Consider the following 20,013-nt stretch of genomic DNA (forward strand, 5'->3'; position numbering starts at 1 on the left):
TCTTGATCTAGCAAGAGGAGCGGAGAGGTAGATGAGTTATCCAACATGGCGGCATGGTGGTGGTGGTGGAGCTATTCCAGCAGGGCTTCGCCTAAGCACCGCTGAAACTAGACTAGAGGAGAAACAGATTTAAAGAGAGAGGGTAGCACGTGGCTGTTTTTTTGTGTGTCAAAAACCCTCAATACCTCTAGTATATATAGGATGGAGGGAGGGGAGGAGGAAGCCTCAAACCCTCAAGGTTTGGCCGAAATTGGAGGTGGAGGATTCCTACTCCAATCCTACTAGGAGTAGGATTCCTCCTCTCCACTTGGAAACCCTTTCCACCCTTTCCACCTTTTCCACCTTTGGGTTTCTTTCCTTCTCAAACCTCATGGGCCTTAGTGGGAGATTATGTAAGCCCACTAGGGGCTGGTTTGTATTCTCCCACAACCCATAAGGCCCCTCGGGGCGTGACACCCCTCCCGATGGTCCCCAGTACCCTCCCGGCACTCCTGGTACACTACCGATGAGCCCAAAACTTTTCCGGTGACCAAAACAGGACTTCCTATATATCAATCTTTACCTCCGGACCATTCTGGAGCTCCTAGTGACGTCCGGGATCTCATCCGGGACTCAGAACAACTTTCGGTTACCAACACCTATAACTCAACTATACCGAAACGTCACCGAACATTGAGTGTGCAGACCCTGCGGGTTCGAGAACTATGCAGACATGACCCGAGACATTCTCCGGTCAATAACCAGTAGAGGAACCTGGATGTCCATATTGGTTCCTATATATTCTATGAAGATCTCTATCGGTTGAACCTCTATGTCAAAGATTTAGTTAATCTCGTATGTTGTTCCCTTTGTCCTTCGGTATGTTACTTGCCCGAGATTCTATCATCAGTATGTCCATACCTAGTTCAATCTCGTTACCGGCAAGTCTCTTTACTCGTTCCGTAATATAAGATCCCGTAACTAACACCTTAGTCACATTGCTTGCAAGGCTTGTTGTGATGTTGTATTACCGAGTGGGCTCACAGATACCTCTCCGTCATACGGAGTGAGAAATCCCAGTCTCGTTCACGCCAACCCAACAGACACCTTCGAAGATACTTGTAGAGCACCTTTCTAGTCACCCAGTTATGTTGCGACGTTTGACACATACAAGTATCCTCTGATGTCCGGGAGTTGCATGATCTCATGGTTATAGGAACAAATACATTGACATGCAGAAAACAGTAGCAATAAACTGACACGATCATATGCTACGTTTGTAGTTTGGGTCTTGTCCATCACATCATTCTCCTAATGAATTGATCCCGTTATCAAGTAACAACACTTGTCTATGGCTAGAAAACCTTAACCATCTTTGATCAACAAGCTAGTCAACTAGAGGCTTACTAGGGACAGTGTTTTGTCTATGTATCCACACATGTATTTGAGTTTCCGATCAATACAATTATAGCATGGATAATAAACGATTATCATGAACAACTAAATACAATAATAACCAATTTATTATTGCCTCTAGCGCATATTTCCAACAACAACCACGTAGAACTCAGCACACAGGCGGACACGTGCCCCGATCAAAAAAAGAAATTGAACAACCGGAGCAAACACTCCACTCGTTCACTTCACATGTGGATAAGCTCCTCTCTCCCTCACAGAACACGACCGCCCCTCTTCCACTGCATCCCCACCGGCGGCAAGACGAACACCCACCCCTGGCCGGTCCATGGCGGTCGCCCTTCCCCAGCCGCCGCACCAGTCCCTGGTCTATGCCCCCTCCTCCTGCCGTTCGCCTACACCAGCCTGGTCTGCAGCTACGGCTCCACCTCGGCCGACATGGATGAGCTTTACCTCCAACGGATCCGCACTGGCCACCGCAGGGCTTTGGAGGGATACGACAGAGGCTCCCGGAGTGGATGCCGGATGACCCTCCCCACCTTGACTGTGGCTGGAGGAGGCCATCGACGCCTCCTACTTCGAACCGTCCCAGTCGGCTACCACCGCTATCCGACAACAAGGAGTGCCGCCGCATCCGTCCAAGGGTACCCCTGCTCAGCATACTTCATAGATGGCGAGGAATCCGAGATCCCCATTATGATAAATATCAAAGTTTTAAATAGCGGGCTACACCATTTAGCTGCGGCTCTGCCAACAGCTAAAAGAGGCTATAGCAAAGCTATAGCGGGCTATGCCATCATTTAGCGGTTTTACAAAATAATGAGAAAAACAAAATATAACAATACAATCAGGTATCAAATATATATACAATATACATATACTACCCAGCTAGTCATAGAAACTTGTAAATCAGAGGAGATGGTTCAGTTCAGCGCATAACAACAAAAGGCACACTTGCACAACACTTGCACAATCTAACAACCAGCAGGACTAAAGTCACACTTGCACATAACAAAAGTAAGATGGCAAACTACATACGAACAGCCATAAAATTGCAGTGCATCAATCTGAATCACCAGAGGCATAGTTAGACTCATCTTGAGCTTGATCATCTGATTCCGAAGATGAAGAACATAGCATGGGATCTTCTTCAATGCTGTTAAGAAGAGAGTGGATGCTCTTCTTCCTCTTCTTCTTGGCTACTGCAGACCTCTTTCTTTTTCTTCCTTGTGCTTGTGATGTTGAAGTCTCTTGTTGAGCTTGAGCTTCATTACCTAAATGTTCACTGGCATTGTCATTAGGAACGATCCCAGTAATGAACTCATTGGCTTCATCCTCCAGAACATCATTGATAACCTTCTCTATAGGATCCCTGTTCTTATTTGCTCTCTTATGCTGCAGCCTCGCGTTGAATTTGACGAAGACAAGATCCCTCAACCGATCACTGAGTAGTCTATTACGTTTTTTTGCATGAACCTACATAGTGAAGAAAAATTGAGTGTAGATGAAAACAAATCAAGGAACACATGAGAACAAAAATAAACTATTTTGTAGGCATTTAGAGTTATAGTTTCCTTTCTTACTTGTTCGAATGATGACCAGTTTCTCTCACAAGCTGAGGAGGTGCATGTCAATGTGAGGATCTTTCTTACCAAATTCTTCAGCTTGGGTGCGCTTGTGCCATGATTCAACCACCATTTTGCTGCATCAAGTCATTCACAGGTTATTAGATATATAGTTATATACTTACGCATATACAAAATGGGAAATAGGGAAAGTTTGAAACTGGTTTAAAACAAATTGTACTAACCTGGATCAAAAATTTTGTTTCTTCTCTGCCGCGTGGCAATGTCCGTTCCAAAAGAGTGGGCCTCTTCTTCATATATGTTGAGTTCATCAATAATCTCTTCTTGCAACATTTCATCTTGAATCATCCTTGTAATGCAATGGATGACCGCTGCTCTGAATGATCCATCATTCTCGATCGCATTCTTGTTTGGATAGTAGTAGTAGGGATTGAGAAAGTACCCAGCCAAATGTAGTGGTGTCTTCAGTTTGTTGTCCCACCTCTTGTCAATGATATCCATAACAGCTTTGAAGCGACTCTCATCATTGTCAAACCTCAAACAAATTTCCTTTCTCGCATCTAGCATACAACCATGGAAGACTCCCATCGCAGGCACATCACTATCCACCCTTCTTAGCACATTAGCCATTGGCTCAAAGAAATTCACAGCAATGTCAACACCTTTCCAAAAGGAATCAGTTTGCACAACCTTTTGAGCTTTCTTACCCTTGTCCTTCTTTAAGTACCCCATGTCATTTAGCTCCTCTGATCTGAATAGTTTAAGCACATCCTTCTTGTTGTCTTGCAAACTTTTTAGATTGAGATAAGCCGTGGCAAATCTAGTAACACCAGCACGGACCAAGTCTCTTCCAAGAGTTTTCCTCATCAAAGCCAAAACCCTCGTATGAGCATACAAGAACACGGTCACTTGCCTTGCTAGGACAATTGTTTTCTCAACTACAGGCAGCTTCCCAATATCTTCCAACATGAGATCAATACAATGGGCTGCACATCCAGTCCAAAAAATGGATGGTCTCTTTGCTTTCATCAGACTTGCAGCTGTTGTATTAACACTAGCATTGTCAGTCACCACTTGAACAACCTTTTCTGGCCCAATATCTTCAATACACCTGTCTACAAGTTCATAGATGTATTTCCCATCTTTTTTTACATCCGAGCAATCAACCGAATCCAAGAATAAGACCCCATGTCCACTGTGAACAACTAGGTTCATTACTCCTCTGCCTTTCCTATCTGTCCATGCATCGGTCATTACCGTACAACCTGTGTGCTCCCATGCTTTCTTATGGTTCTTGAATGAGTCAAGCATCTTCTTTTTTCTTTTCTGCAGGAATGGCCCACTCATCTCATAGGCACTAGGTCCTTGAAGGGTTTTGCCATAATCTCCAATGGCAACTAGCATGCATGCAAAGCTAGGAAGTGTCACAGTGTTGTGTGGAATGCCAGCTTCATAGAAAAACTGGCAGATGTACCCACAAGCTCTATTCCTCTTCTCTTCTAACTGTTGAGATGACAATTTTGATTGAACCTTTTCGCTGAGAGTTGTCCCTTGATTCCTCTTGACACTTTCTTCTACACTTATCTTGCAGAACTTGTCCATAGGGCCACCTTGGGATCTGCTTGTGCCTGATGTTGATAAAATCATAACATCATTGTCACTATCTTCATCACTCTCCTGTTCTCCCTCCGAGTGATCTATGTTAACTGAACTCCTTAACTTCTCCACTTCTGTGATTTTCTTATCCTTCGCATCATTACTCTTTAGGAGCAAAACCTTCATCTCCTCCTTGACATCCTGAGGAACCTTCTGGCATGGTGCAGCATTGCACTTCTTAATTCCAGCAAGGTGGAACTTCATCCTTGTTACGCCGCTAGTTAATATCTTGTTACAGAAATTGCATTGCAGAGCGTATGTTCTATTAGGATCTGGCATAGTACAGTACTTCCGTGGCGCATCATTTGATGCAACAACATGAGTTGCTGCTGTTTGTGGTACAGAGGCAGCGCTTGAGATACCTGCACCTATGAAACAAAACAACATAAGTTGCTGCTGTTTGCTGCTGTTTGTTTTACTCATTTTAGTGACAGCAAGCAAATAAGCATGCACATATCTTAGTCTTCATGATATTCAAAAATTTCAGTTACAGCAAGCAAATAAGCATGCACATACATATTATTCCAAGTTCAGATATTCAGAAATTTCAGTTACAGCAAGCAAATAAGCATGCACATACATATTATTCCAAGTTCAGATATTCAGAAATTTCAGTTACAGCAAGCAAATAAGCATGCACATACATATTATTCCAAGTTCAGATATTCAAAAAAATTAGTTACAGCAAGCGAGCAAGCACACACATATAACAAATACTTTGCATATAACAGAGATCCCATTACAATGAAGCAGGCTGGATCAAATCATACATCCATATCATGCTACAAAACTTGTAAATCTGAGGACAAAACTTAAAAATCTGAGGACAAAACTTGCCTGTCGATGGGGTCTGTTGACTCATTGTAGGCTAGGAGAAGATGGCTGGAGAGTGGGCGTCACTGGGAAAGGGTCGTCGGAGAAGGAGGCGTCGAGGGCGGCCGCTAGGAGAAGCAGGCGTCCCTGCAAGGAGGGCTTCGCCAGCACAGGGGATGTCACCAGCACAGGGAGTGTGGCCGGTGGAGGGGGAGTCAACGAGACGTCGCCATCGCTGCGTAGTTGTCGCCGTCGCTGCCGCCGCCGCCGCCAGCCTCCATAGCACTTTTTTGGAGGGGAGGAAAGGAATACGGGGTGGGAGTGTGGTGGTGTGGCGATAGGTTTAGGGTAAAAACGTGTGGGGGTGCTGTGAATTGGATTTGGGCTGAAGCTTTGGACCGGCCCAGCGGGAAAAAAAAGCGCTAACGCTAAATTTTTACAGCGCTAACGACAATTAGCGACGCTATTAGCGGCTTTTCCCATCCAGGCTTAAAATCACCTAGATGTAGCTGGAAGGGCAAAAAACGCTATAGCTGCGCTATAGCGCCGCTATAGCCCGCTATTCAAAACTTTGATAAATATATTTGACTTATTTTTGTCTAAATCTTGTGTGAATTGAACATAATTGTGTGCATAGTGAACTCTGACTGAAATAATTGCTTGAAAGCATTAGCTATCATCAAATTGTCTACTTTGTTCAATTTAATTTGTTTATTCAAAGTCTACGTGCTTTGCTATTGTAGGTTAAACGATGGACGAGTAGTCTGCTCATGACGTAACTATGATGTTATCTACCCTCATTTGGTATGTGCATATGCATATTGTATTCTTAATTGCGGACACTTCCTTTGAAACGACTAATGGGGACATACAAAAAACACATAATGTCAGTTGTGTTGAGTTAGGAAGGTGTACTCATCTGTCTGCAGTCTGCTCTAAATACACTCTTCCCTTGGCCATGTTGTGATGTTTAGGTCCTTCCACTTATCTGATTGTAGTTCCATGTGAAGCAATGCGAATTGGAATACATTTTCCAGTCCTTTGAGCTGGTGAATGAATAAATGACAAAGCATTGACATCATAAACAAGAAAAATAGCATTAATCGTCTTCTCAAAAGATGAGCAGTCGGGCTAATAACTAATCATAGCAGTGAGGTCTTCGCGGTTAATTCCTGTGCCTGATGAGTGTTGTTATTTACCAGATGAGTGTTTTTGTAGTTAAAGATGGCATGCACTATTGCAACTTACTGTTAGTTATCTCCGAGTTGCACTAAGCTCATTTTTAGTTATATTGTTCGGCTTGTAATACTGTATAATCTCCTAAACACCGTCAAGTTTCCAGAAAGCTCATTGTTAGATGCATTGGATAATGTGACCGGTGTAAGATAGGCGTGAAAGGGCTCTTAACTTCTTAAGGCATGTCTCTTCTTCTATTTTGATAACAAAGGTCCTACCCGTTTTAGTGTGCTAAAAATCATGATTTTATTGATCAGATCGCTCAGTCTTGTTTCAGTTACCACCATAGTCTTGCCTGGGAAGAAAATGTAAATCACGGGCAACGTGAGAGTGGAGAAGAAAACCTAGTCCATTTATTTCACTTCCTTGACCAAGACCATCCAAGAACTATCAGAAAGAGAATGACTATGTCCTAAATAGATTCACTTACGTGCTAAGTCTGACTATGTCCTCAATAGATTCATTTACATGCTAAGTCGATATAGATTCATCCATAGAGCCTGAATGTTAATTTTATTCATTCAGGCATACAGATTTGATACTATACGTCTATACTGTTAAAATAAATGAGTTGGTTTTATATAATCATATTCTTGCTTCTTGGTTGGGTCTTTCTTCAGCTCTCTCTTGGACTGGTTTACAAATAGATCATAAGGGTTTTATTCATTCATTCATACAAATTTGAACACTATATTGTTAAAACAATACTCCCTCCGTCCTGAAATAAGTGTCTCAACGCACGTCTCAAACAAAATGGGTTCACATGGTATCATAGTAAAATAATTTTTGATTTTTTTCCGGACGGGTACAAAATGTTATCATGTCATTCAAATTGTATTTTCAAAATTGTGACATATTTGTGATTCAACACACGTATCATAATCTATAGTAAAACATATTTGAGTTTTTTTACCGAGCCATTTATGGGTGTCTTATATAAAATAATATGAGAACACACGTAACACACGATCCAGAAACATGTCTCCGCACAAAATTCACGATCACATAATAATTGTATTATAGTTTTTAAATAAATATATTTTAAAAACCAGGACTAAGCACGTCTTGATGGTCCATCTTTTGAAGCAATGAAAGTCCATCTATAGATGCGATCTATGATGCTTCCTTCAATGTATGGGATATTGTTTTGAGATTCATTTTCTTCATACTTTAAAATATGCACCAAAAATCGCTTCCTCAGTTCAAAACAATCCTACATATGCATTAGAAAATATTGTTATAACAAGTTTGTATGTGCAATGTGTATACAAATAAGCATGGTGTAAATACTCACCTGGGGTATAGGAAAATATAGATTTCCATCGCACAACGAGTGCATGTAGTTAAAAACCAAATACCCCGACAATGCACTGCATGTATGAAATAAACACATAATGTGCATTGAATGAATGAACTATTTAATATTATGATGCATTAAAAAGATTGATACCAGTGTGCGTTTGCTGGAACAACCGAAACTATACATTCCCATTTAGAGATATCGTCCTTGAATGCAGGGTTTGCAACTTGGAGTGCGAGGTTTAGGTTATTGACCAAGGTTTTAAGTATATTCTTCCTGAGAGTAGGTATTGGTATCGGATCGAAAATTGAGATAACTTTTTTATCTTGATCCAAGACAAACAATAGAAACAACCCAAAATATCCCAAGGCAATAAAATCTGCAATGATGCATACATTTATAAATACATGAAATATTAATTAAAACCAAATAAACCACTGTTATAAACTAAAAATTAAAATCTTACCATATCACATTGTGATATATGATACTCATTGCTGTCAGGCCAGGTATGAAACAATCGTTTGAACGTAGCATTGTCCATATTTTCATGATGACTTGGGTCTCATGCATAGTGGAACATGGACTAAAATAAAAATAAGAAAACAATAGTGCTATGAGAAAAAAAATATGTAATACGCAATTATAGTAACTTACACAAAAGTTTAGATCCATGTAGTGGGATGGAATGTCTTTGACAAGCTGAACTTCGTGGTGCGCTAGTATCTGCACAACCATGTTAAAGCAATCAATATTCATATATTCATCATTGTTTAATATGTTTTTTAGTTGTCTCAACTTTAAGCTCATAGGGTAAGGATCAGAGCTTTTCACCCATTTGCTCGTGTAAAATCAATTTTTTGTCAATTATAATGACATCAGAGTAATTTATTAGAATACAAAATGAACTAAAAGAACATAGCTTACTCTAGTAAAGCGTCATCATCAACCATGCTGATGAACAAGCATAGTTCGTCTATTAAGTCATTGTTTGTTGGGTTGACAAACGGTGAAATGATATATGACTGCGAGATGAGCTCAACATCTAATGATGTATTCGATGTTTTGAGATTCTGAGGGGGTCCATCCAGAATCATACAATCCATGGGATCTATATTGTTTTTGTCATCTTCCATGTCTCGATTTCTTATATTATCATCATTCAATTCCGAGTCCACTAAAATGACAGCTAGTTTTGTTCTAAAATCTGCCATATGATCCTATTAAAGTAGAAATAAGAGTTAAGTAATGATACAACATAGAATAAGTATTACATGAAATTTACCTGCGTAGGAGTGTCAGACAAATCATTTTCAGTGAAGTACTTCATAAAATTTATCATCCACAGACCACAAGATGACCTATATATGATTATAGAAATTAAATATATCCAATATTTTTTATCAATTTTATAAATGTTTTATATAAAAATGATTTTATATAAATTAAATGAAATGAAATGAAATTATAGATATTTGATAGCCGGGGTGATAACAAAAACCTCACCCATGCAAGTGAATCGGACATGCCCTATACAAAATAACCGAGTTGCTAAAAAGATGTTTTTTTATAAAAGATAAACGTTGCACTTACTCACAATCTCATGCCTAAAAGCTCACAATCTCACCCACTCCCCCCTCTCCCCACCCGATCCTATCCACTAACTCCACGACGACCAAACGCCGGCGCTCTTTGGCGGCCTCCCCTCCCCTTCATCTCCCCACCCGATCCTATCCACTAACTCCAGGACGACCCAACGCCGACGCTCTCTGGTGCCCATCCCTCCCCTTTGTCTCCATCGCCGGCAGCCAACCCTCCCCTTCGTCATCGGCGCCGACGAGCGCCCCGCCCTGTGCTCTACCCCGCCCGCCCCTTCTTCGTATACGCCAACGCCGAGCCCCTCCCTCGTCATTGCGACGCGGGGCGGTCGAGCTCGGCATGGTCGTTGGCGACACCGGGCCTTCCCTCCTCCTTCGGACGCGGGGGTTCGCGAGCCGGCCATGTTCATCAGCGACGGCAGTGCCCTCCCTCCTCGATGTCGGCGCTTTCTGGTGTCCGACTCTACCCTTCGTCACCACTGCCGTTAGACGCCCCTCCCCTTCGTCACCACCGCCTACTCGGGAAGCTAGCATGGTCCGGCTCCAACTTCTTCTCCCCTCGAGCCGGATGCTCTGCTCTTCGACCCCATCTATTCCAAGCCTGTGTTGATATTCACTGTCTATTTATGATCCCTGATTATAGCGCAGCTCCATGCATACTCTACCTGGCTCTGAGAATGAGTTCAAGCACGATGAGCGACCATTTGCACGGGTAATGGCGATTCTCCAAAACTGTCTTCTTGTATGCTATATTTAGAAATAGAGTTTAAGATATTCCTCATATATGTAAACATAGAATTCTCACTTTTACTAATTGTAGTTATTCTAGAACCTGAGGCGACAAAGGATCACATTCTTACAACATATGTCTTAATATTAATGGTTCAGATATCCTGAAGGAGAAGGAGGTGCCGAAAAGGGATGGGAGCAACAAGTTTGATTCGAAAGAGGTATACCCATCTCTCCGCAGACTGCTCTTAATACATTCTTCCCTTGGCCATGCTGTAATGTTTACGTCTTTCCACTTATCAAGTTTTAGTTCCATTTGAAGTGATGCATATTGGAATACATTTTCCAGTCCTTCGAGCTATTGCATGAATAAATGACAACATATTAGCATCACAACCAAAGAATAACAGAAATCGTCTTATCAAAAGATGGTGCAGTGGGACTAATAACTAACCATAGCGGTGAGGTCTTTGCGGTTCATTCTTGGGCCTAGCGAGTTGAGCACCTCGATATGTCGCACCCCGGTATTTATAACTGCTAGGTACCAATGGAAGTCTTTAATGTTTACTGGAACATATATCTGTAAATATAGTTTTGTTAGTTTAGGTCCCATCTATACAAACATTCATCCATGATTGAATTCATAGTGATATGTAAGGAACTGAGACTCACCATATCATGTTCCAAATAAGTTGTAGCTCTATCTAACACCCATCTTGATGGTCATCCCGTATAAACTTAAATTCCTTTATCATCTTAGAGATGCATGCATTCTCTAAGAACACACTTCCACCTGTCCTCATCTTTAGATGCTCTTTAGCACTTATGCAATGTATGTATGCGTCTATGATCTGCAATATGAAGTGCACACCTTGCTTATAGGAGATAATAGAAACTCATGTTCAAATAGCATCGTCTCGTCATAAAGCTACATATACTTACTTCGTCGCCAAGAAATTCTCCGGGGATTAAAAGATGTTCTAAGTGTCTTCTTTGGAGATTTGAGTCGTCAATGCTCACTAAATTTCTTTTATCATTTGGTTCAGACATGATATTTTCAGTCACGGACCAATCATCGCCGGTGCCGGCGTACTCTATCATGATGCAATTAATAACATTTATTAATAACAAAGAAAAAAATGTAGCAAAACCAAGGCATAGAAAGATTTGTCCGTGCCTTCTGGAGCCACCACGTAGTCTTGTGCCTTCTTAGGTTTGTTATGCAGTCGGATAGGCTTCCCTGTCTGCGCGGGCATTCCCAGCTTGTCCCCTATAATTTCTGCCCCTTCCCCGCCGGACGTTTGTTGTAATTCTTCATCCCCACCCGCCTCCATTTGTTTATTGTTTCGTTGTCTGTTAATTCCTAAGAGCAACATTACAAAGAATCATTCGTATGCAAGATATAATAGAATTAGAATTAGAACTATTTGGGACATAGTTGGAATTGAAAAGATGCATCTGTCACTTCGGAGAGTTCGGAATCAGTGGACCGCGTGCTCTTATTTTCCTCCAATTCATCTTTGCCGGCTATTCCATTTGAATCTGCCAGCTTATCCCCTATAGTTTCTGCCCCTTCGGTGCCCCATGCCCGTGCTAATTCCTCGTCCTGAGCTTGCTGCATTTGTTCACTTGTTTCCTTGAAGGTTAATTCCTCAGAGCAACATTATAGAGAATAATCGTATGCAGGATATAATAACATTAGCATTAGAACTATTTAGGGCATAGTTGAAAAAGAAAAGACGACTTTGCCACCTCGGAATGAGTGGACTGCATGCTCTTCTTTTTCTGTGCTTCATCTTTGTCGACTCCTACATTTGAATCTGCTAGCTTGTCCCCTATAGTTTCTGCCCCTTCGGTGTCGAAGGTTTGTGCTAATTCATTGTCTTGAGTAGGCTGCATTTATTCACTTGTTCCCCTCAAGGTTAATTCCTGAGAGCAACATTACAAATAGTAATCCCTATGCAGGATATAATATAATTCGATTAGAACTATTTGGGAGAGTTGAAAAGAAAGCATGCCTGTGTCACTTCGCAATCAATGGCCTGCATGTTATTCTTTTTCTCTACTTCATCTTTGTCGTCTATTCCACTTGATTCTTCCTTGCTTAGTAACTGAAACACACAATAATATAATATTATCCAGTACATATAAAGGATAGAATATTATAAAGGTGAGTAAAGAGTTGTATATATGATATCATAGTACAAATTACATATTGTTTTGTCCTGCCAGAATAACAATAATAATGACATGTGGAAATATAATAATGACCTCATCAATCTACATGTTTTCTGTATCATCCATGATGGCTTGTTGTTCTATTGTCTTTGTTGACTCGGGGTTCACATCCTCGTCTTTCATTATCATGCCTTCAATCTGCATATTTTCCGCATACTCGTCCTTGCCTCCCTCGTCGATGTTATCTAAGCATATGATATCATTAGCATAAACTGCACACTATTATATTAGTATTCTTGCTTCCGAATTTCTATCAGCAATGTAGAGAGAAAACAAGAACTTCATACGTTTTTAGAACCATAATCATAGGTACTTAAAATATGATGTAAATGTTGTCATGGCTACAAAATCATTATCAACATTCATAGGTTCATTCACTATTGAGCATCCGTGTAAATCTGACTCATTTGGTCGTTGAAGCGGACAAACATGGGACTGTTAATCAACAATGGACATAAAGCATCACATTTTAAATACATTAATACACAAAAATAAACGCTAAGATACTTTGAAATTTTCATCATCAGGGTTTAAAACCATAGTAACTCATGCTTAGATTGGCAGCAAAGTTTTTTCAAAACCATAGTAATCAGAAAATTCAGCATGCCGCAGAACTCCCCGCAGACGTTTATTTGATATTTTTCCCAATGCACGGGAGTTGGTACAACTCGAGGCTCAATTATAGGACATGCCTTTCTTCTCCTTAGCAAGATGTGGTCTCTAAAAACAAAATGCCAAGGAGGCGGATGTACAAGAGAAATCAACATCGTGGGTTGGGCAGTGACCAAAAATCATATTTCTCATCACAAGATTTGTTGCCTCACTTTCTCATCACAAGATCTGTTGGTTGTACTGAATCTGCAAACAACACCCAAGAAACGAACGCACGCATCCGCTATACCTCGAGAGGAACCAACAATCGACTGTATCTCCAGGAGTAAACCCCAAATCCTACCAGCAACGCATCAAAATCCGAGACCCTATCTAAAAGGCCGTGGAGTGCGTGGCCGGGCGACTAGCGGTGCACGTAGGTCGCCGCCGCGGAAGACAGAGGAGCCGCCGGATTGCTGCGCGGCGACTTCAGCGAAGGAAGCGCGACCGGGAAGGATCTGATCGCGCAGCTCGCCGAGGCACACGGCAGCATCAACACGTGTGCTGGTGGAGATGGCCCGGTCCTCATGGTCATTCTAGGACGCCATGCGTTGGGACTTGGGGACCCCTCGTGCTTGATCAGCATGCGGTAGGAGATTTCAGGATGACCTGCTATGACTTGGAATGATGGCGTGGATTGATGAGGACACGTGATTTCAGGATTGATCTAGACGACCACATAAGGAAACTGTTGGCATGATTTGAGGAACAACCAAAACCTAATCCGATCGGGGGGCATGTAGCGATACACATCGCGGCAGACGATGGCAGAAGCAAGATGCGGACATGGCTCGAGACAAAAGATGAATGAATCATGGGTTAAAAGATGACCTTGCTATAAATATCCGCTTCAGGTGACAATTCGAGTCGAGTGAGAGAAAAAAAACAAACCTGGTGTGCCGATCTGCTCCTCTCTTTGTTCCTCTGGTGACACGAAAGAACCAGACGGTTGTGTATGGGCGGCTGGGTGGCGGAGATAGGCGTGCATGTGTTTGCGAGAGAAGATGAAGGAGAGGTGGAAGGAAACCCTATGGTGCAAAACCCATTGCTTCTTTGGGCTCCTGATCGACAGATCGTTCCTTGTAGGAAATATATAAGGAGGAAATCACGGGAAGGACTTACACAGCGTGAGGAGGAAGGGAATCCTGGTGGTTAACTCAGGCCCCACGCTTTCCTTTGATTTATCTCAGGCCCCATGCTTTTCCTTTTTCTGTTTTTTATACCCCACACACATAGAATTGATGGAGTTATTTTTGTAATACATTTTAATACGGTAATATTGGGTTCGGCTCATCGGATCGCTTCTTCGTTTTTTTATGTGCTTTATGTTATACCTTTTTATATACAAAAAATATCTTTCTTTGTATAGAAATATAATTCTTGTATCATTTTGTCTTGCCAGCTAGTTAATGGACCCTCAGTGGTCGTGCTGGACAGGAGGGGCCAGGGAAGTGCTTTCGGTTGTTCGAGCAAAACGGAAACCATCAAGATGAGTTTAGTAGCTATGTTTTATTGTTATTGTTGCTCATCGTATGTAAAAGAAAAAATTGCAATTAGAAGATATACGCTAGTAATTTTAGCCAGTTTAAATTTGCAATATTTCATGTCTGTTGTTGTGCATTATTTGCATTATTTCATGATTTATGACAATGATCCTAGCCAGCTTAAATTTTGCTGGTAAAGCAAACTCCCGTCCTGCACATCTGTTCTTCAGTTTTCTTATAAATAAGCAGTTGTATACCCAAACCAGTTATACTAAAATCGAGTGCAAGCTTGATCATCACAACAGGAAAATGTGATGGCCCAAAATTGGAGCATGATCATCAATCTTGGTTGATGCTAAAGTATAGATAATGAGCGAGTAAATAGCAAAAGCTACTAATTATGATAGATACAACATCTTATTAAGATCGCAACATATTAACTTTGTGTGCCCCCTCTTCATGTGATGTGTTGTTTCTTTCTCCTCTTTCTCGCATACACCTGACACTCAATCTGTCGTCTGCTTCTTCCAAAAGTTTTCTTTTCTTCAATTTGTCACCTGACATCCCGAAGTTCCCTGAAATATTTGAAAACATCAGCAGAGCAACACATTCTCCGGCAGAAATTTTTGCAACCTGCCAAATTTAATTATTTAAGCATGAGGTCACAATAAAAAAATATGATGCTAGTCAATTAAAAATATTAAATTCAGAATTGTGAGACTATATTGCACATAATAAGCAGTACTGAAACTGAAACTGAATGTATTTTTTTTAAAGAAAACGGAAGATGTTAAAATCATATGCAGAAAACAATAACTTGAAAGGTTAACTCATGAAATTGAACTATACATTCAGAATCCGAGAATAGTAAGTAAATTGCATTGGATATATAGTACGGACCTCACATTAAAAGATGGGTGTTGATCTGCAGAGTATGTTACACTCAGTACATGCTTTGTTTTGCGTGCATCTCTTGTTAGCAAGTGTCGCAGACCCAAGATCAAGTGTTACAGAAATAATTTCTCATGTAATACCAGTGCCTTCTCTAACTAAAGCAATCACACCTGCAAAAACTTTAGCAGAAGAACACAGGAGCATACATTTAGGTCATATTATCTAAAAAACATTTAGCTTATTTAGTTCAAAAAATGTGCAGTAGTTGAGAACATCAGCAGGAGAACATATTAGCATACATTTAGCTCATTTAGCCCAAAAAAATGCACAACAGTTCAAAACATCAGCACAAGAACAATAGCATACATTTAGCTCATACTCCCCCCGTTCCTAAATATAAGTCTTTTAAGAGATTTCACTAGGGGTCTACATACGAAGCAAAATGAGTGAATCTACACTCTAAAATATGTCTATACACATCCGTATGTAGTCCACTAATGAAACCTCTAAAAAGACTTATATTTAGGAACGGATGGAGTAGTATCTAAAAAAACAAACAACACAAAGAAGGTGTAACATATATATACGAGGGGGATTAGATGCAGAAGCAGAGCAAAGCTCTTACCTTTTGCTGGATGGAAGAAGATACTCTTGTGTTATCCCTCATCCGCTTACTCTTCTCATTCGCTAAGCCTGCAAATGAAAAACAAACAATGTTAAATGCAAGAGTAGTTATAGATACAATAACATATTCATATGTGCAAATAAATAATGGAATAACGCACCTGCCTCATCTCCCAAAACATCTCTATAGACAATGTTCTTGGTGCTTTTCCCAGATTTATCAACTTCCTTGTTTGGCTTAGCCAAAATACGTGTCGTCTCTCTCGACACCCCCCTTGACAATGCAACATATAGCTGACCATGTGAGAATACTGGCTCGGGAAGGTAAATACCGACGTTCGGGATCGTCTGACCCTGCGCCTTGTCAATTGTCATTGCAAAACTCATGCGGATGGGGAACTGTTTTCTCTTAAGTCTGAAAGGAAGTGAGATGTCCTCCGACGGCGAAATAGGGATCCTAAGTATGAACACCCTCTTTCCAGCATGCTGACCACCAACAATCTCTGCGTCGATTGCATTATCATGGAAGGCTCTAATCATAAGCCGTGTTCCATTGCATAGGCCATTATGTGGGTCGAGGTTCCGTAGCAGAATGACCGGACAGTTGACCTTTAACCTCAATACATGCGGGGGCAAGCCATTTGGTGTGGTCGAGTTTAGAAAGTCAATCGTGTAATTATTCTGCAAGTCAACCTATGTAAAAAGTCAAAAACACGTGCAATAAAATAAAATAAAACAAAATACGAAGGGAACGTTCAGAGCACGACACGTGGCGGCGGCTGAGAATGCGCCAAGTGGCGGCACGCGATAGTGATCGTTGGGAGGCTCCCGAAGAAGTGCTCACTAACTAGTTGCTCTCGGTGGCTCCGTGCTCCCTAGTGGAAAACACAATTTGCAATACCCGGGTTGGCCCATTACCATATTCCATTGATTCCAGTTTTGAGAACCTTCTAGAATTTCTCAGCTGATTTTTTCTATTTATTTTTTTCCATTTATTTTATTCTTTCTTTGTTGTTTTACTTTACTTTTCTGTTTCTTTTTTTATTATACATTTCTATCTTATTTTCCATGTTTAATTTCTATTTTTACAAATGTTCATAATTTAAAATTTATTTGGAAACACAAAAAATTGTTCATGCTTTTAGAAAAATGTTAAACCTTTTAAATATGGCTGTATTTACGAAAATTGTTCAAAAATTCGATACATTTCAAAAATTTTAAAAAGAATTTGGGAATTTCAACAAACGTTTCTTTTATGTAAAAAATGTTCGGAAATGTTTCCTGTTTTTATAAAAATTCATGGATGGAAAGTTGTTCCCAAAATGTCATTTTTTAGTGATTTCAAAGAATATTCACAAATTTTTTAAAAGTGTTCATATTTCCATTTTTGCAGGAGTTACCAATATTTTTCACAAATTTTCATAAAATGTTCCCGCTTCAAAAATTGTTCACAAATTTCAATAATTGTTTGCAGAGTTTTTTTGCTTTTTCAAATTTGTTTTGGAATTACCAAATATGTTCCCCTTTCAAAAAATCTTCATGATTTTCCCAAAAATGTTCCGGAGATTAAAAAATGTTCAGAATTCTAAAATTCGTTCAGCTTTTCAAAACATTTCCAAAGTTTTGCAATATTGTACACATTTTCAGAAATTATTTGCAATTTTGAATACTGTTCGGAATTTCACAGTTTGTTTGCATTTTCAAAAAGTTTAGAGTACCAAAATTTGTTTATGGTTTCATTTTTTTTTGAAATGTTTATTTTTGTTCTCAGTTATCAAAGCTTTATTAGATTTAATAAATACGTGTCTATTATTTAAGACTGTTCCTGTTTGAAGAAAAATGTTCTCATTTTTTCAAGAATTGTTCACAGATTCAAGAAATGTTCAGGAACTAAAAAATATATGTGGATTTCAAAGTATGTTCGTGGTTTCAGATTTGGTATTGAATTTAGAAATTGTTTTTGTTTTGAAAACTTGTTCACAAATTTAAAAAATACTGGGGATTTCAAAATTTGTTCAAGTTTCCAGAAACATTTGGAATAAAAAATGTTTGTACTACCAAAATTCATTGTCATTGCAAAACAATATTCGGCTTTTAATTGTTTTCTGAATTTTCCTTAAATGTTCACGATAGTAACTCATGCCGGTTCGCTACATTTGTTTTGAGGGATTGTTCGCTACATTAGTTGATTCGAACCGCTAAAATACTTAGTCTGGTTTTCTTCATCGCTATGTATACTACTGGGCCGGCCAAATCAGGCGGCCGTCTATGCGTTGCCCCGCCAATCAGCCGCAAGATAGGAGGTCCCCTCGGTAGCTATAGCAACCTTTGCCTAAAAAAGGCTATATCTACCTACGTGTCAAGTAGGGTTGGGCCGAACGGGAACTACCTTACAGCTGGGAGCTTCTATTTATGCGCTGCATGGTGAGAGCTGATCAGCGAGTATTCATTGACGAACCCTGGTAAGGGTCATTTTTGATGGGCTGAGAGCACATTTGTCGGTGCTCTCTTAACCGCCAGCATGTGTCATATGTTGGATGCTCTGTTGAAATTATTTATTTGTTTTTTATGTACGCCATTTTTGGCCTTTAGAAGTTTTTTGTGTTCTATCTAGTTTTCAGATTTCCCCTGATTTTTTTAGGGTTTGGGGAAAAAAGTGCGAAAAAACTTGCATAAAAAACATTCTTTTTTCTTTTATGAGAGGCACATATTTAGTTCTTGTGGACGGATGGATTTTCTTCCTCAAGAGATGTAGTCATGCCTCTCGGAAAAAGAAAGAAAAAAAATCATTTTTTTTCCTTTTATGAGAGTAGATGTACTTCTTGTGATGGAACAGATTTGCTTCTGCAAGAGGCACAACCATGCCTCTTAGAAAAAGAAGAAAAAAAATGCATTTTTCTTTTCCACAAGAGGCATAAATTTACTTTTTTTGGAGACACATATTTTCTTTCACAAGAGGCTTCTCAGAAAAAGGAAAAATAAAGGCACAAAATTACTTCTCTTGAAGGTACGGACTTGCTTCCGTCATGTCTCTCCTAGAAGAAATATAACACGTGAGAGAAACAAATTTATTTTTCATGAAAACATAGATTTGCTTCTGCGAGAGGCACAACTATGCCTCTAAGGAAAAACATTTTTTTAGGAGAGGCACAAATTTACTTTTTACGAAGGCATGGATTTCCTTCTGTGAAAAGCACAATTGTTCCTCTTTAGAAAGAAAAACGAATGTGCATCTGACTTGGGGTTTTTTGCTTCTTTTCTTGTGAAAAGAAAGTTTGTCAAAACCTGTTAACATGGATCCAGTTTTGAACATTTCAGCACAAGGAATCTAACAACAAAAATGATTAGAGATTTGAACGCATGATTTAAAAGATAATTTTTTTCAATAAATAGATCTTTGTAAGAAGGAAAAAACACCCATGACACGACAAATCACATACATAAAGTGTGTCACTTGTGAAAACCTAAAAGATGAAAATGTTTTTTTTAAAGTACACTTTAATTAGTGATTTTATTGCGCGCTGGGAGGATGCGCAACGCCCACTCCCTGCTCACTATCGAGTCATTTTGAGCCGCCCTATGTATGGCGTGACCTGTTCTTTTAAAAGCAAGTTGTTTCTTCCTTTCTTTTAATTTCTGTTTTTGATATTTTGCTTCTTAAAAAATTCAGAATTTCAAAAAGGCCTGAAATTTCAAAATGGCGAGTACAGAAAAAAATGCTTAAGAAATAAGGAATTGTTCGCGCATTAGAAAAAAATGCTTTGATTTTAAAAATGTTAACGAAATAAAAATATATTCATAATTTCCAA

General features: G+C 39.8%; 1 protein-coding gene across 1 annotated transcript; it reads right to left on the bottom strand.

Moving 5' to 3' along the window:
• Positions 1–2,457: 2,457 nt before the first annotated feature.
• LOC123441548 lies at positions 2,458–4,235 on the bottom strand. The gene is made up of 3 exons (XM_045117935.1): positions 3,206–4,235; positions 2,979–3,097; positions 2,458–2,871 (listed from the first exon to the last, which is right to left on the bottom strand). The coding sequence occupies exons 1-3, from the start codon at positions 4,233–4,235 to the stop codon at positions 2,458–2,460; spliced, it is 1,563 nt and encodes a 520-aa protein (XP_044973870.1).
• Between the last annotated feature and the right edge of the window lie 15,778 nt (positions 4,236–20,013).

This window comes from Hordeum vulgare, chromosome 3H (assembly GCF_904849725.1).
Source record: "Hordeum vulgare subsp. vulgare chromosome 3H, MorexV3_pseudomolecules_assembly, whole genome shotgun sequence".
NCBI classification, from domain to species: Eukaryota; Viridiplantae; Streptophyta; class Magnoliopsida; order Poales; family Poaceae; genus Hordeum; species Hordeum vulgare.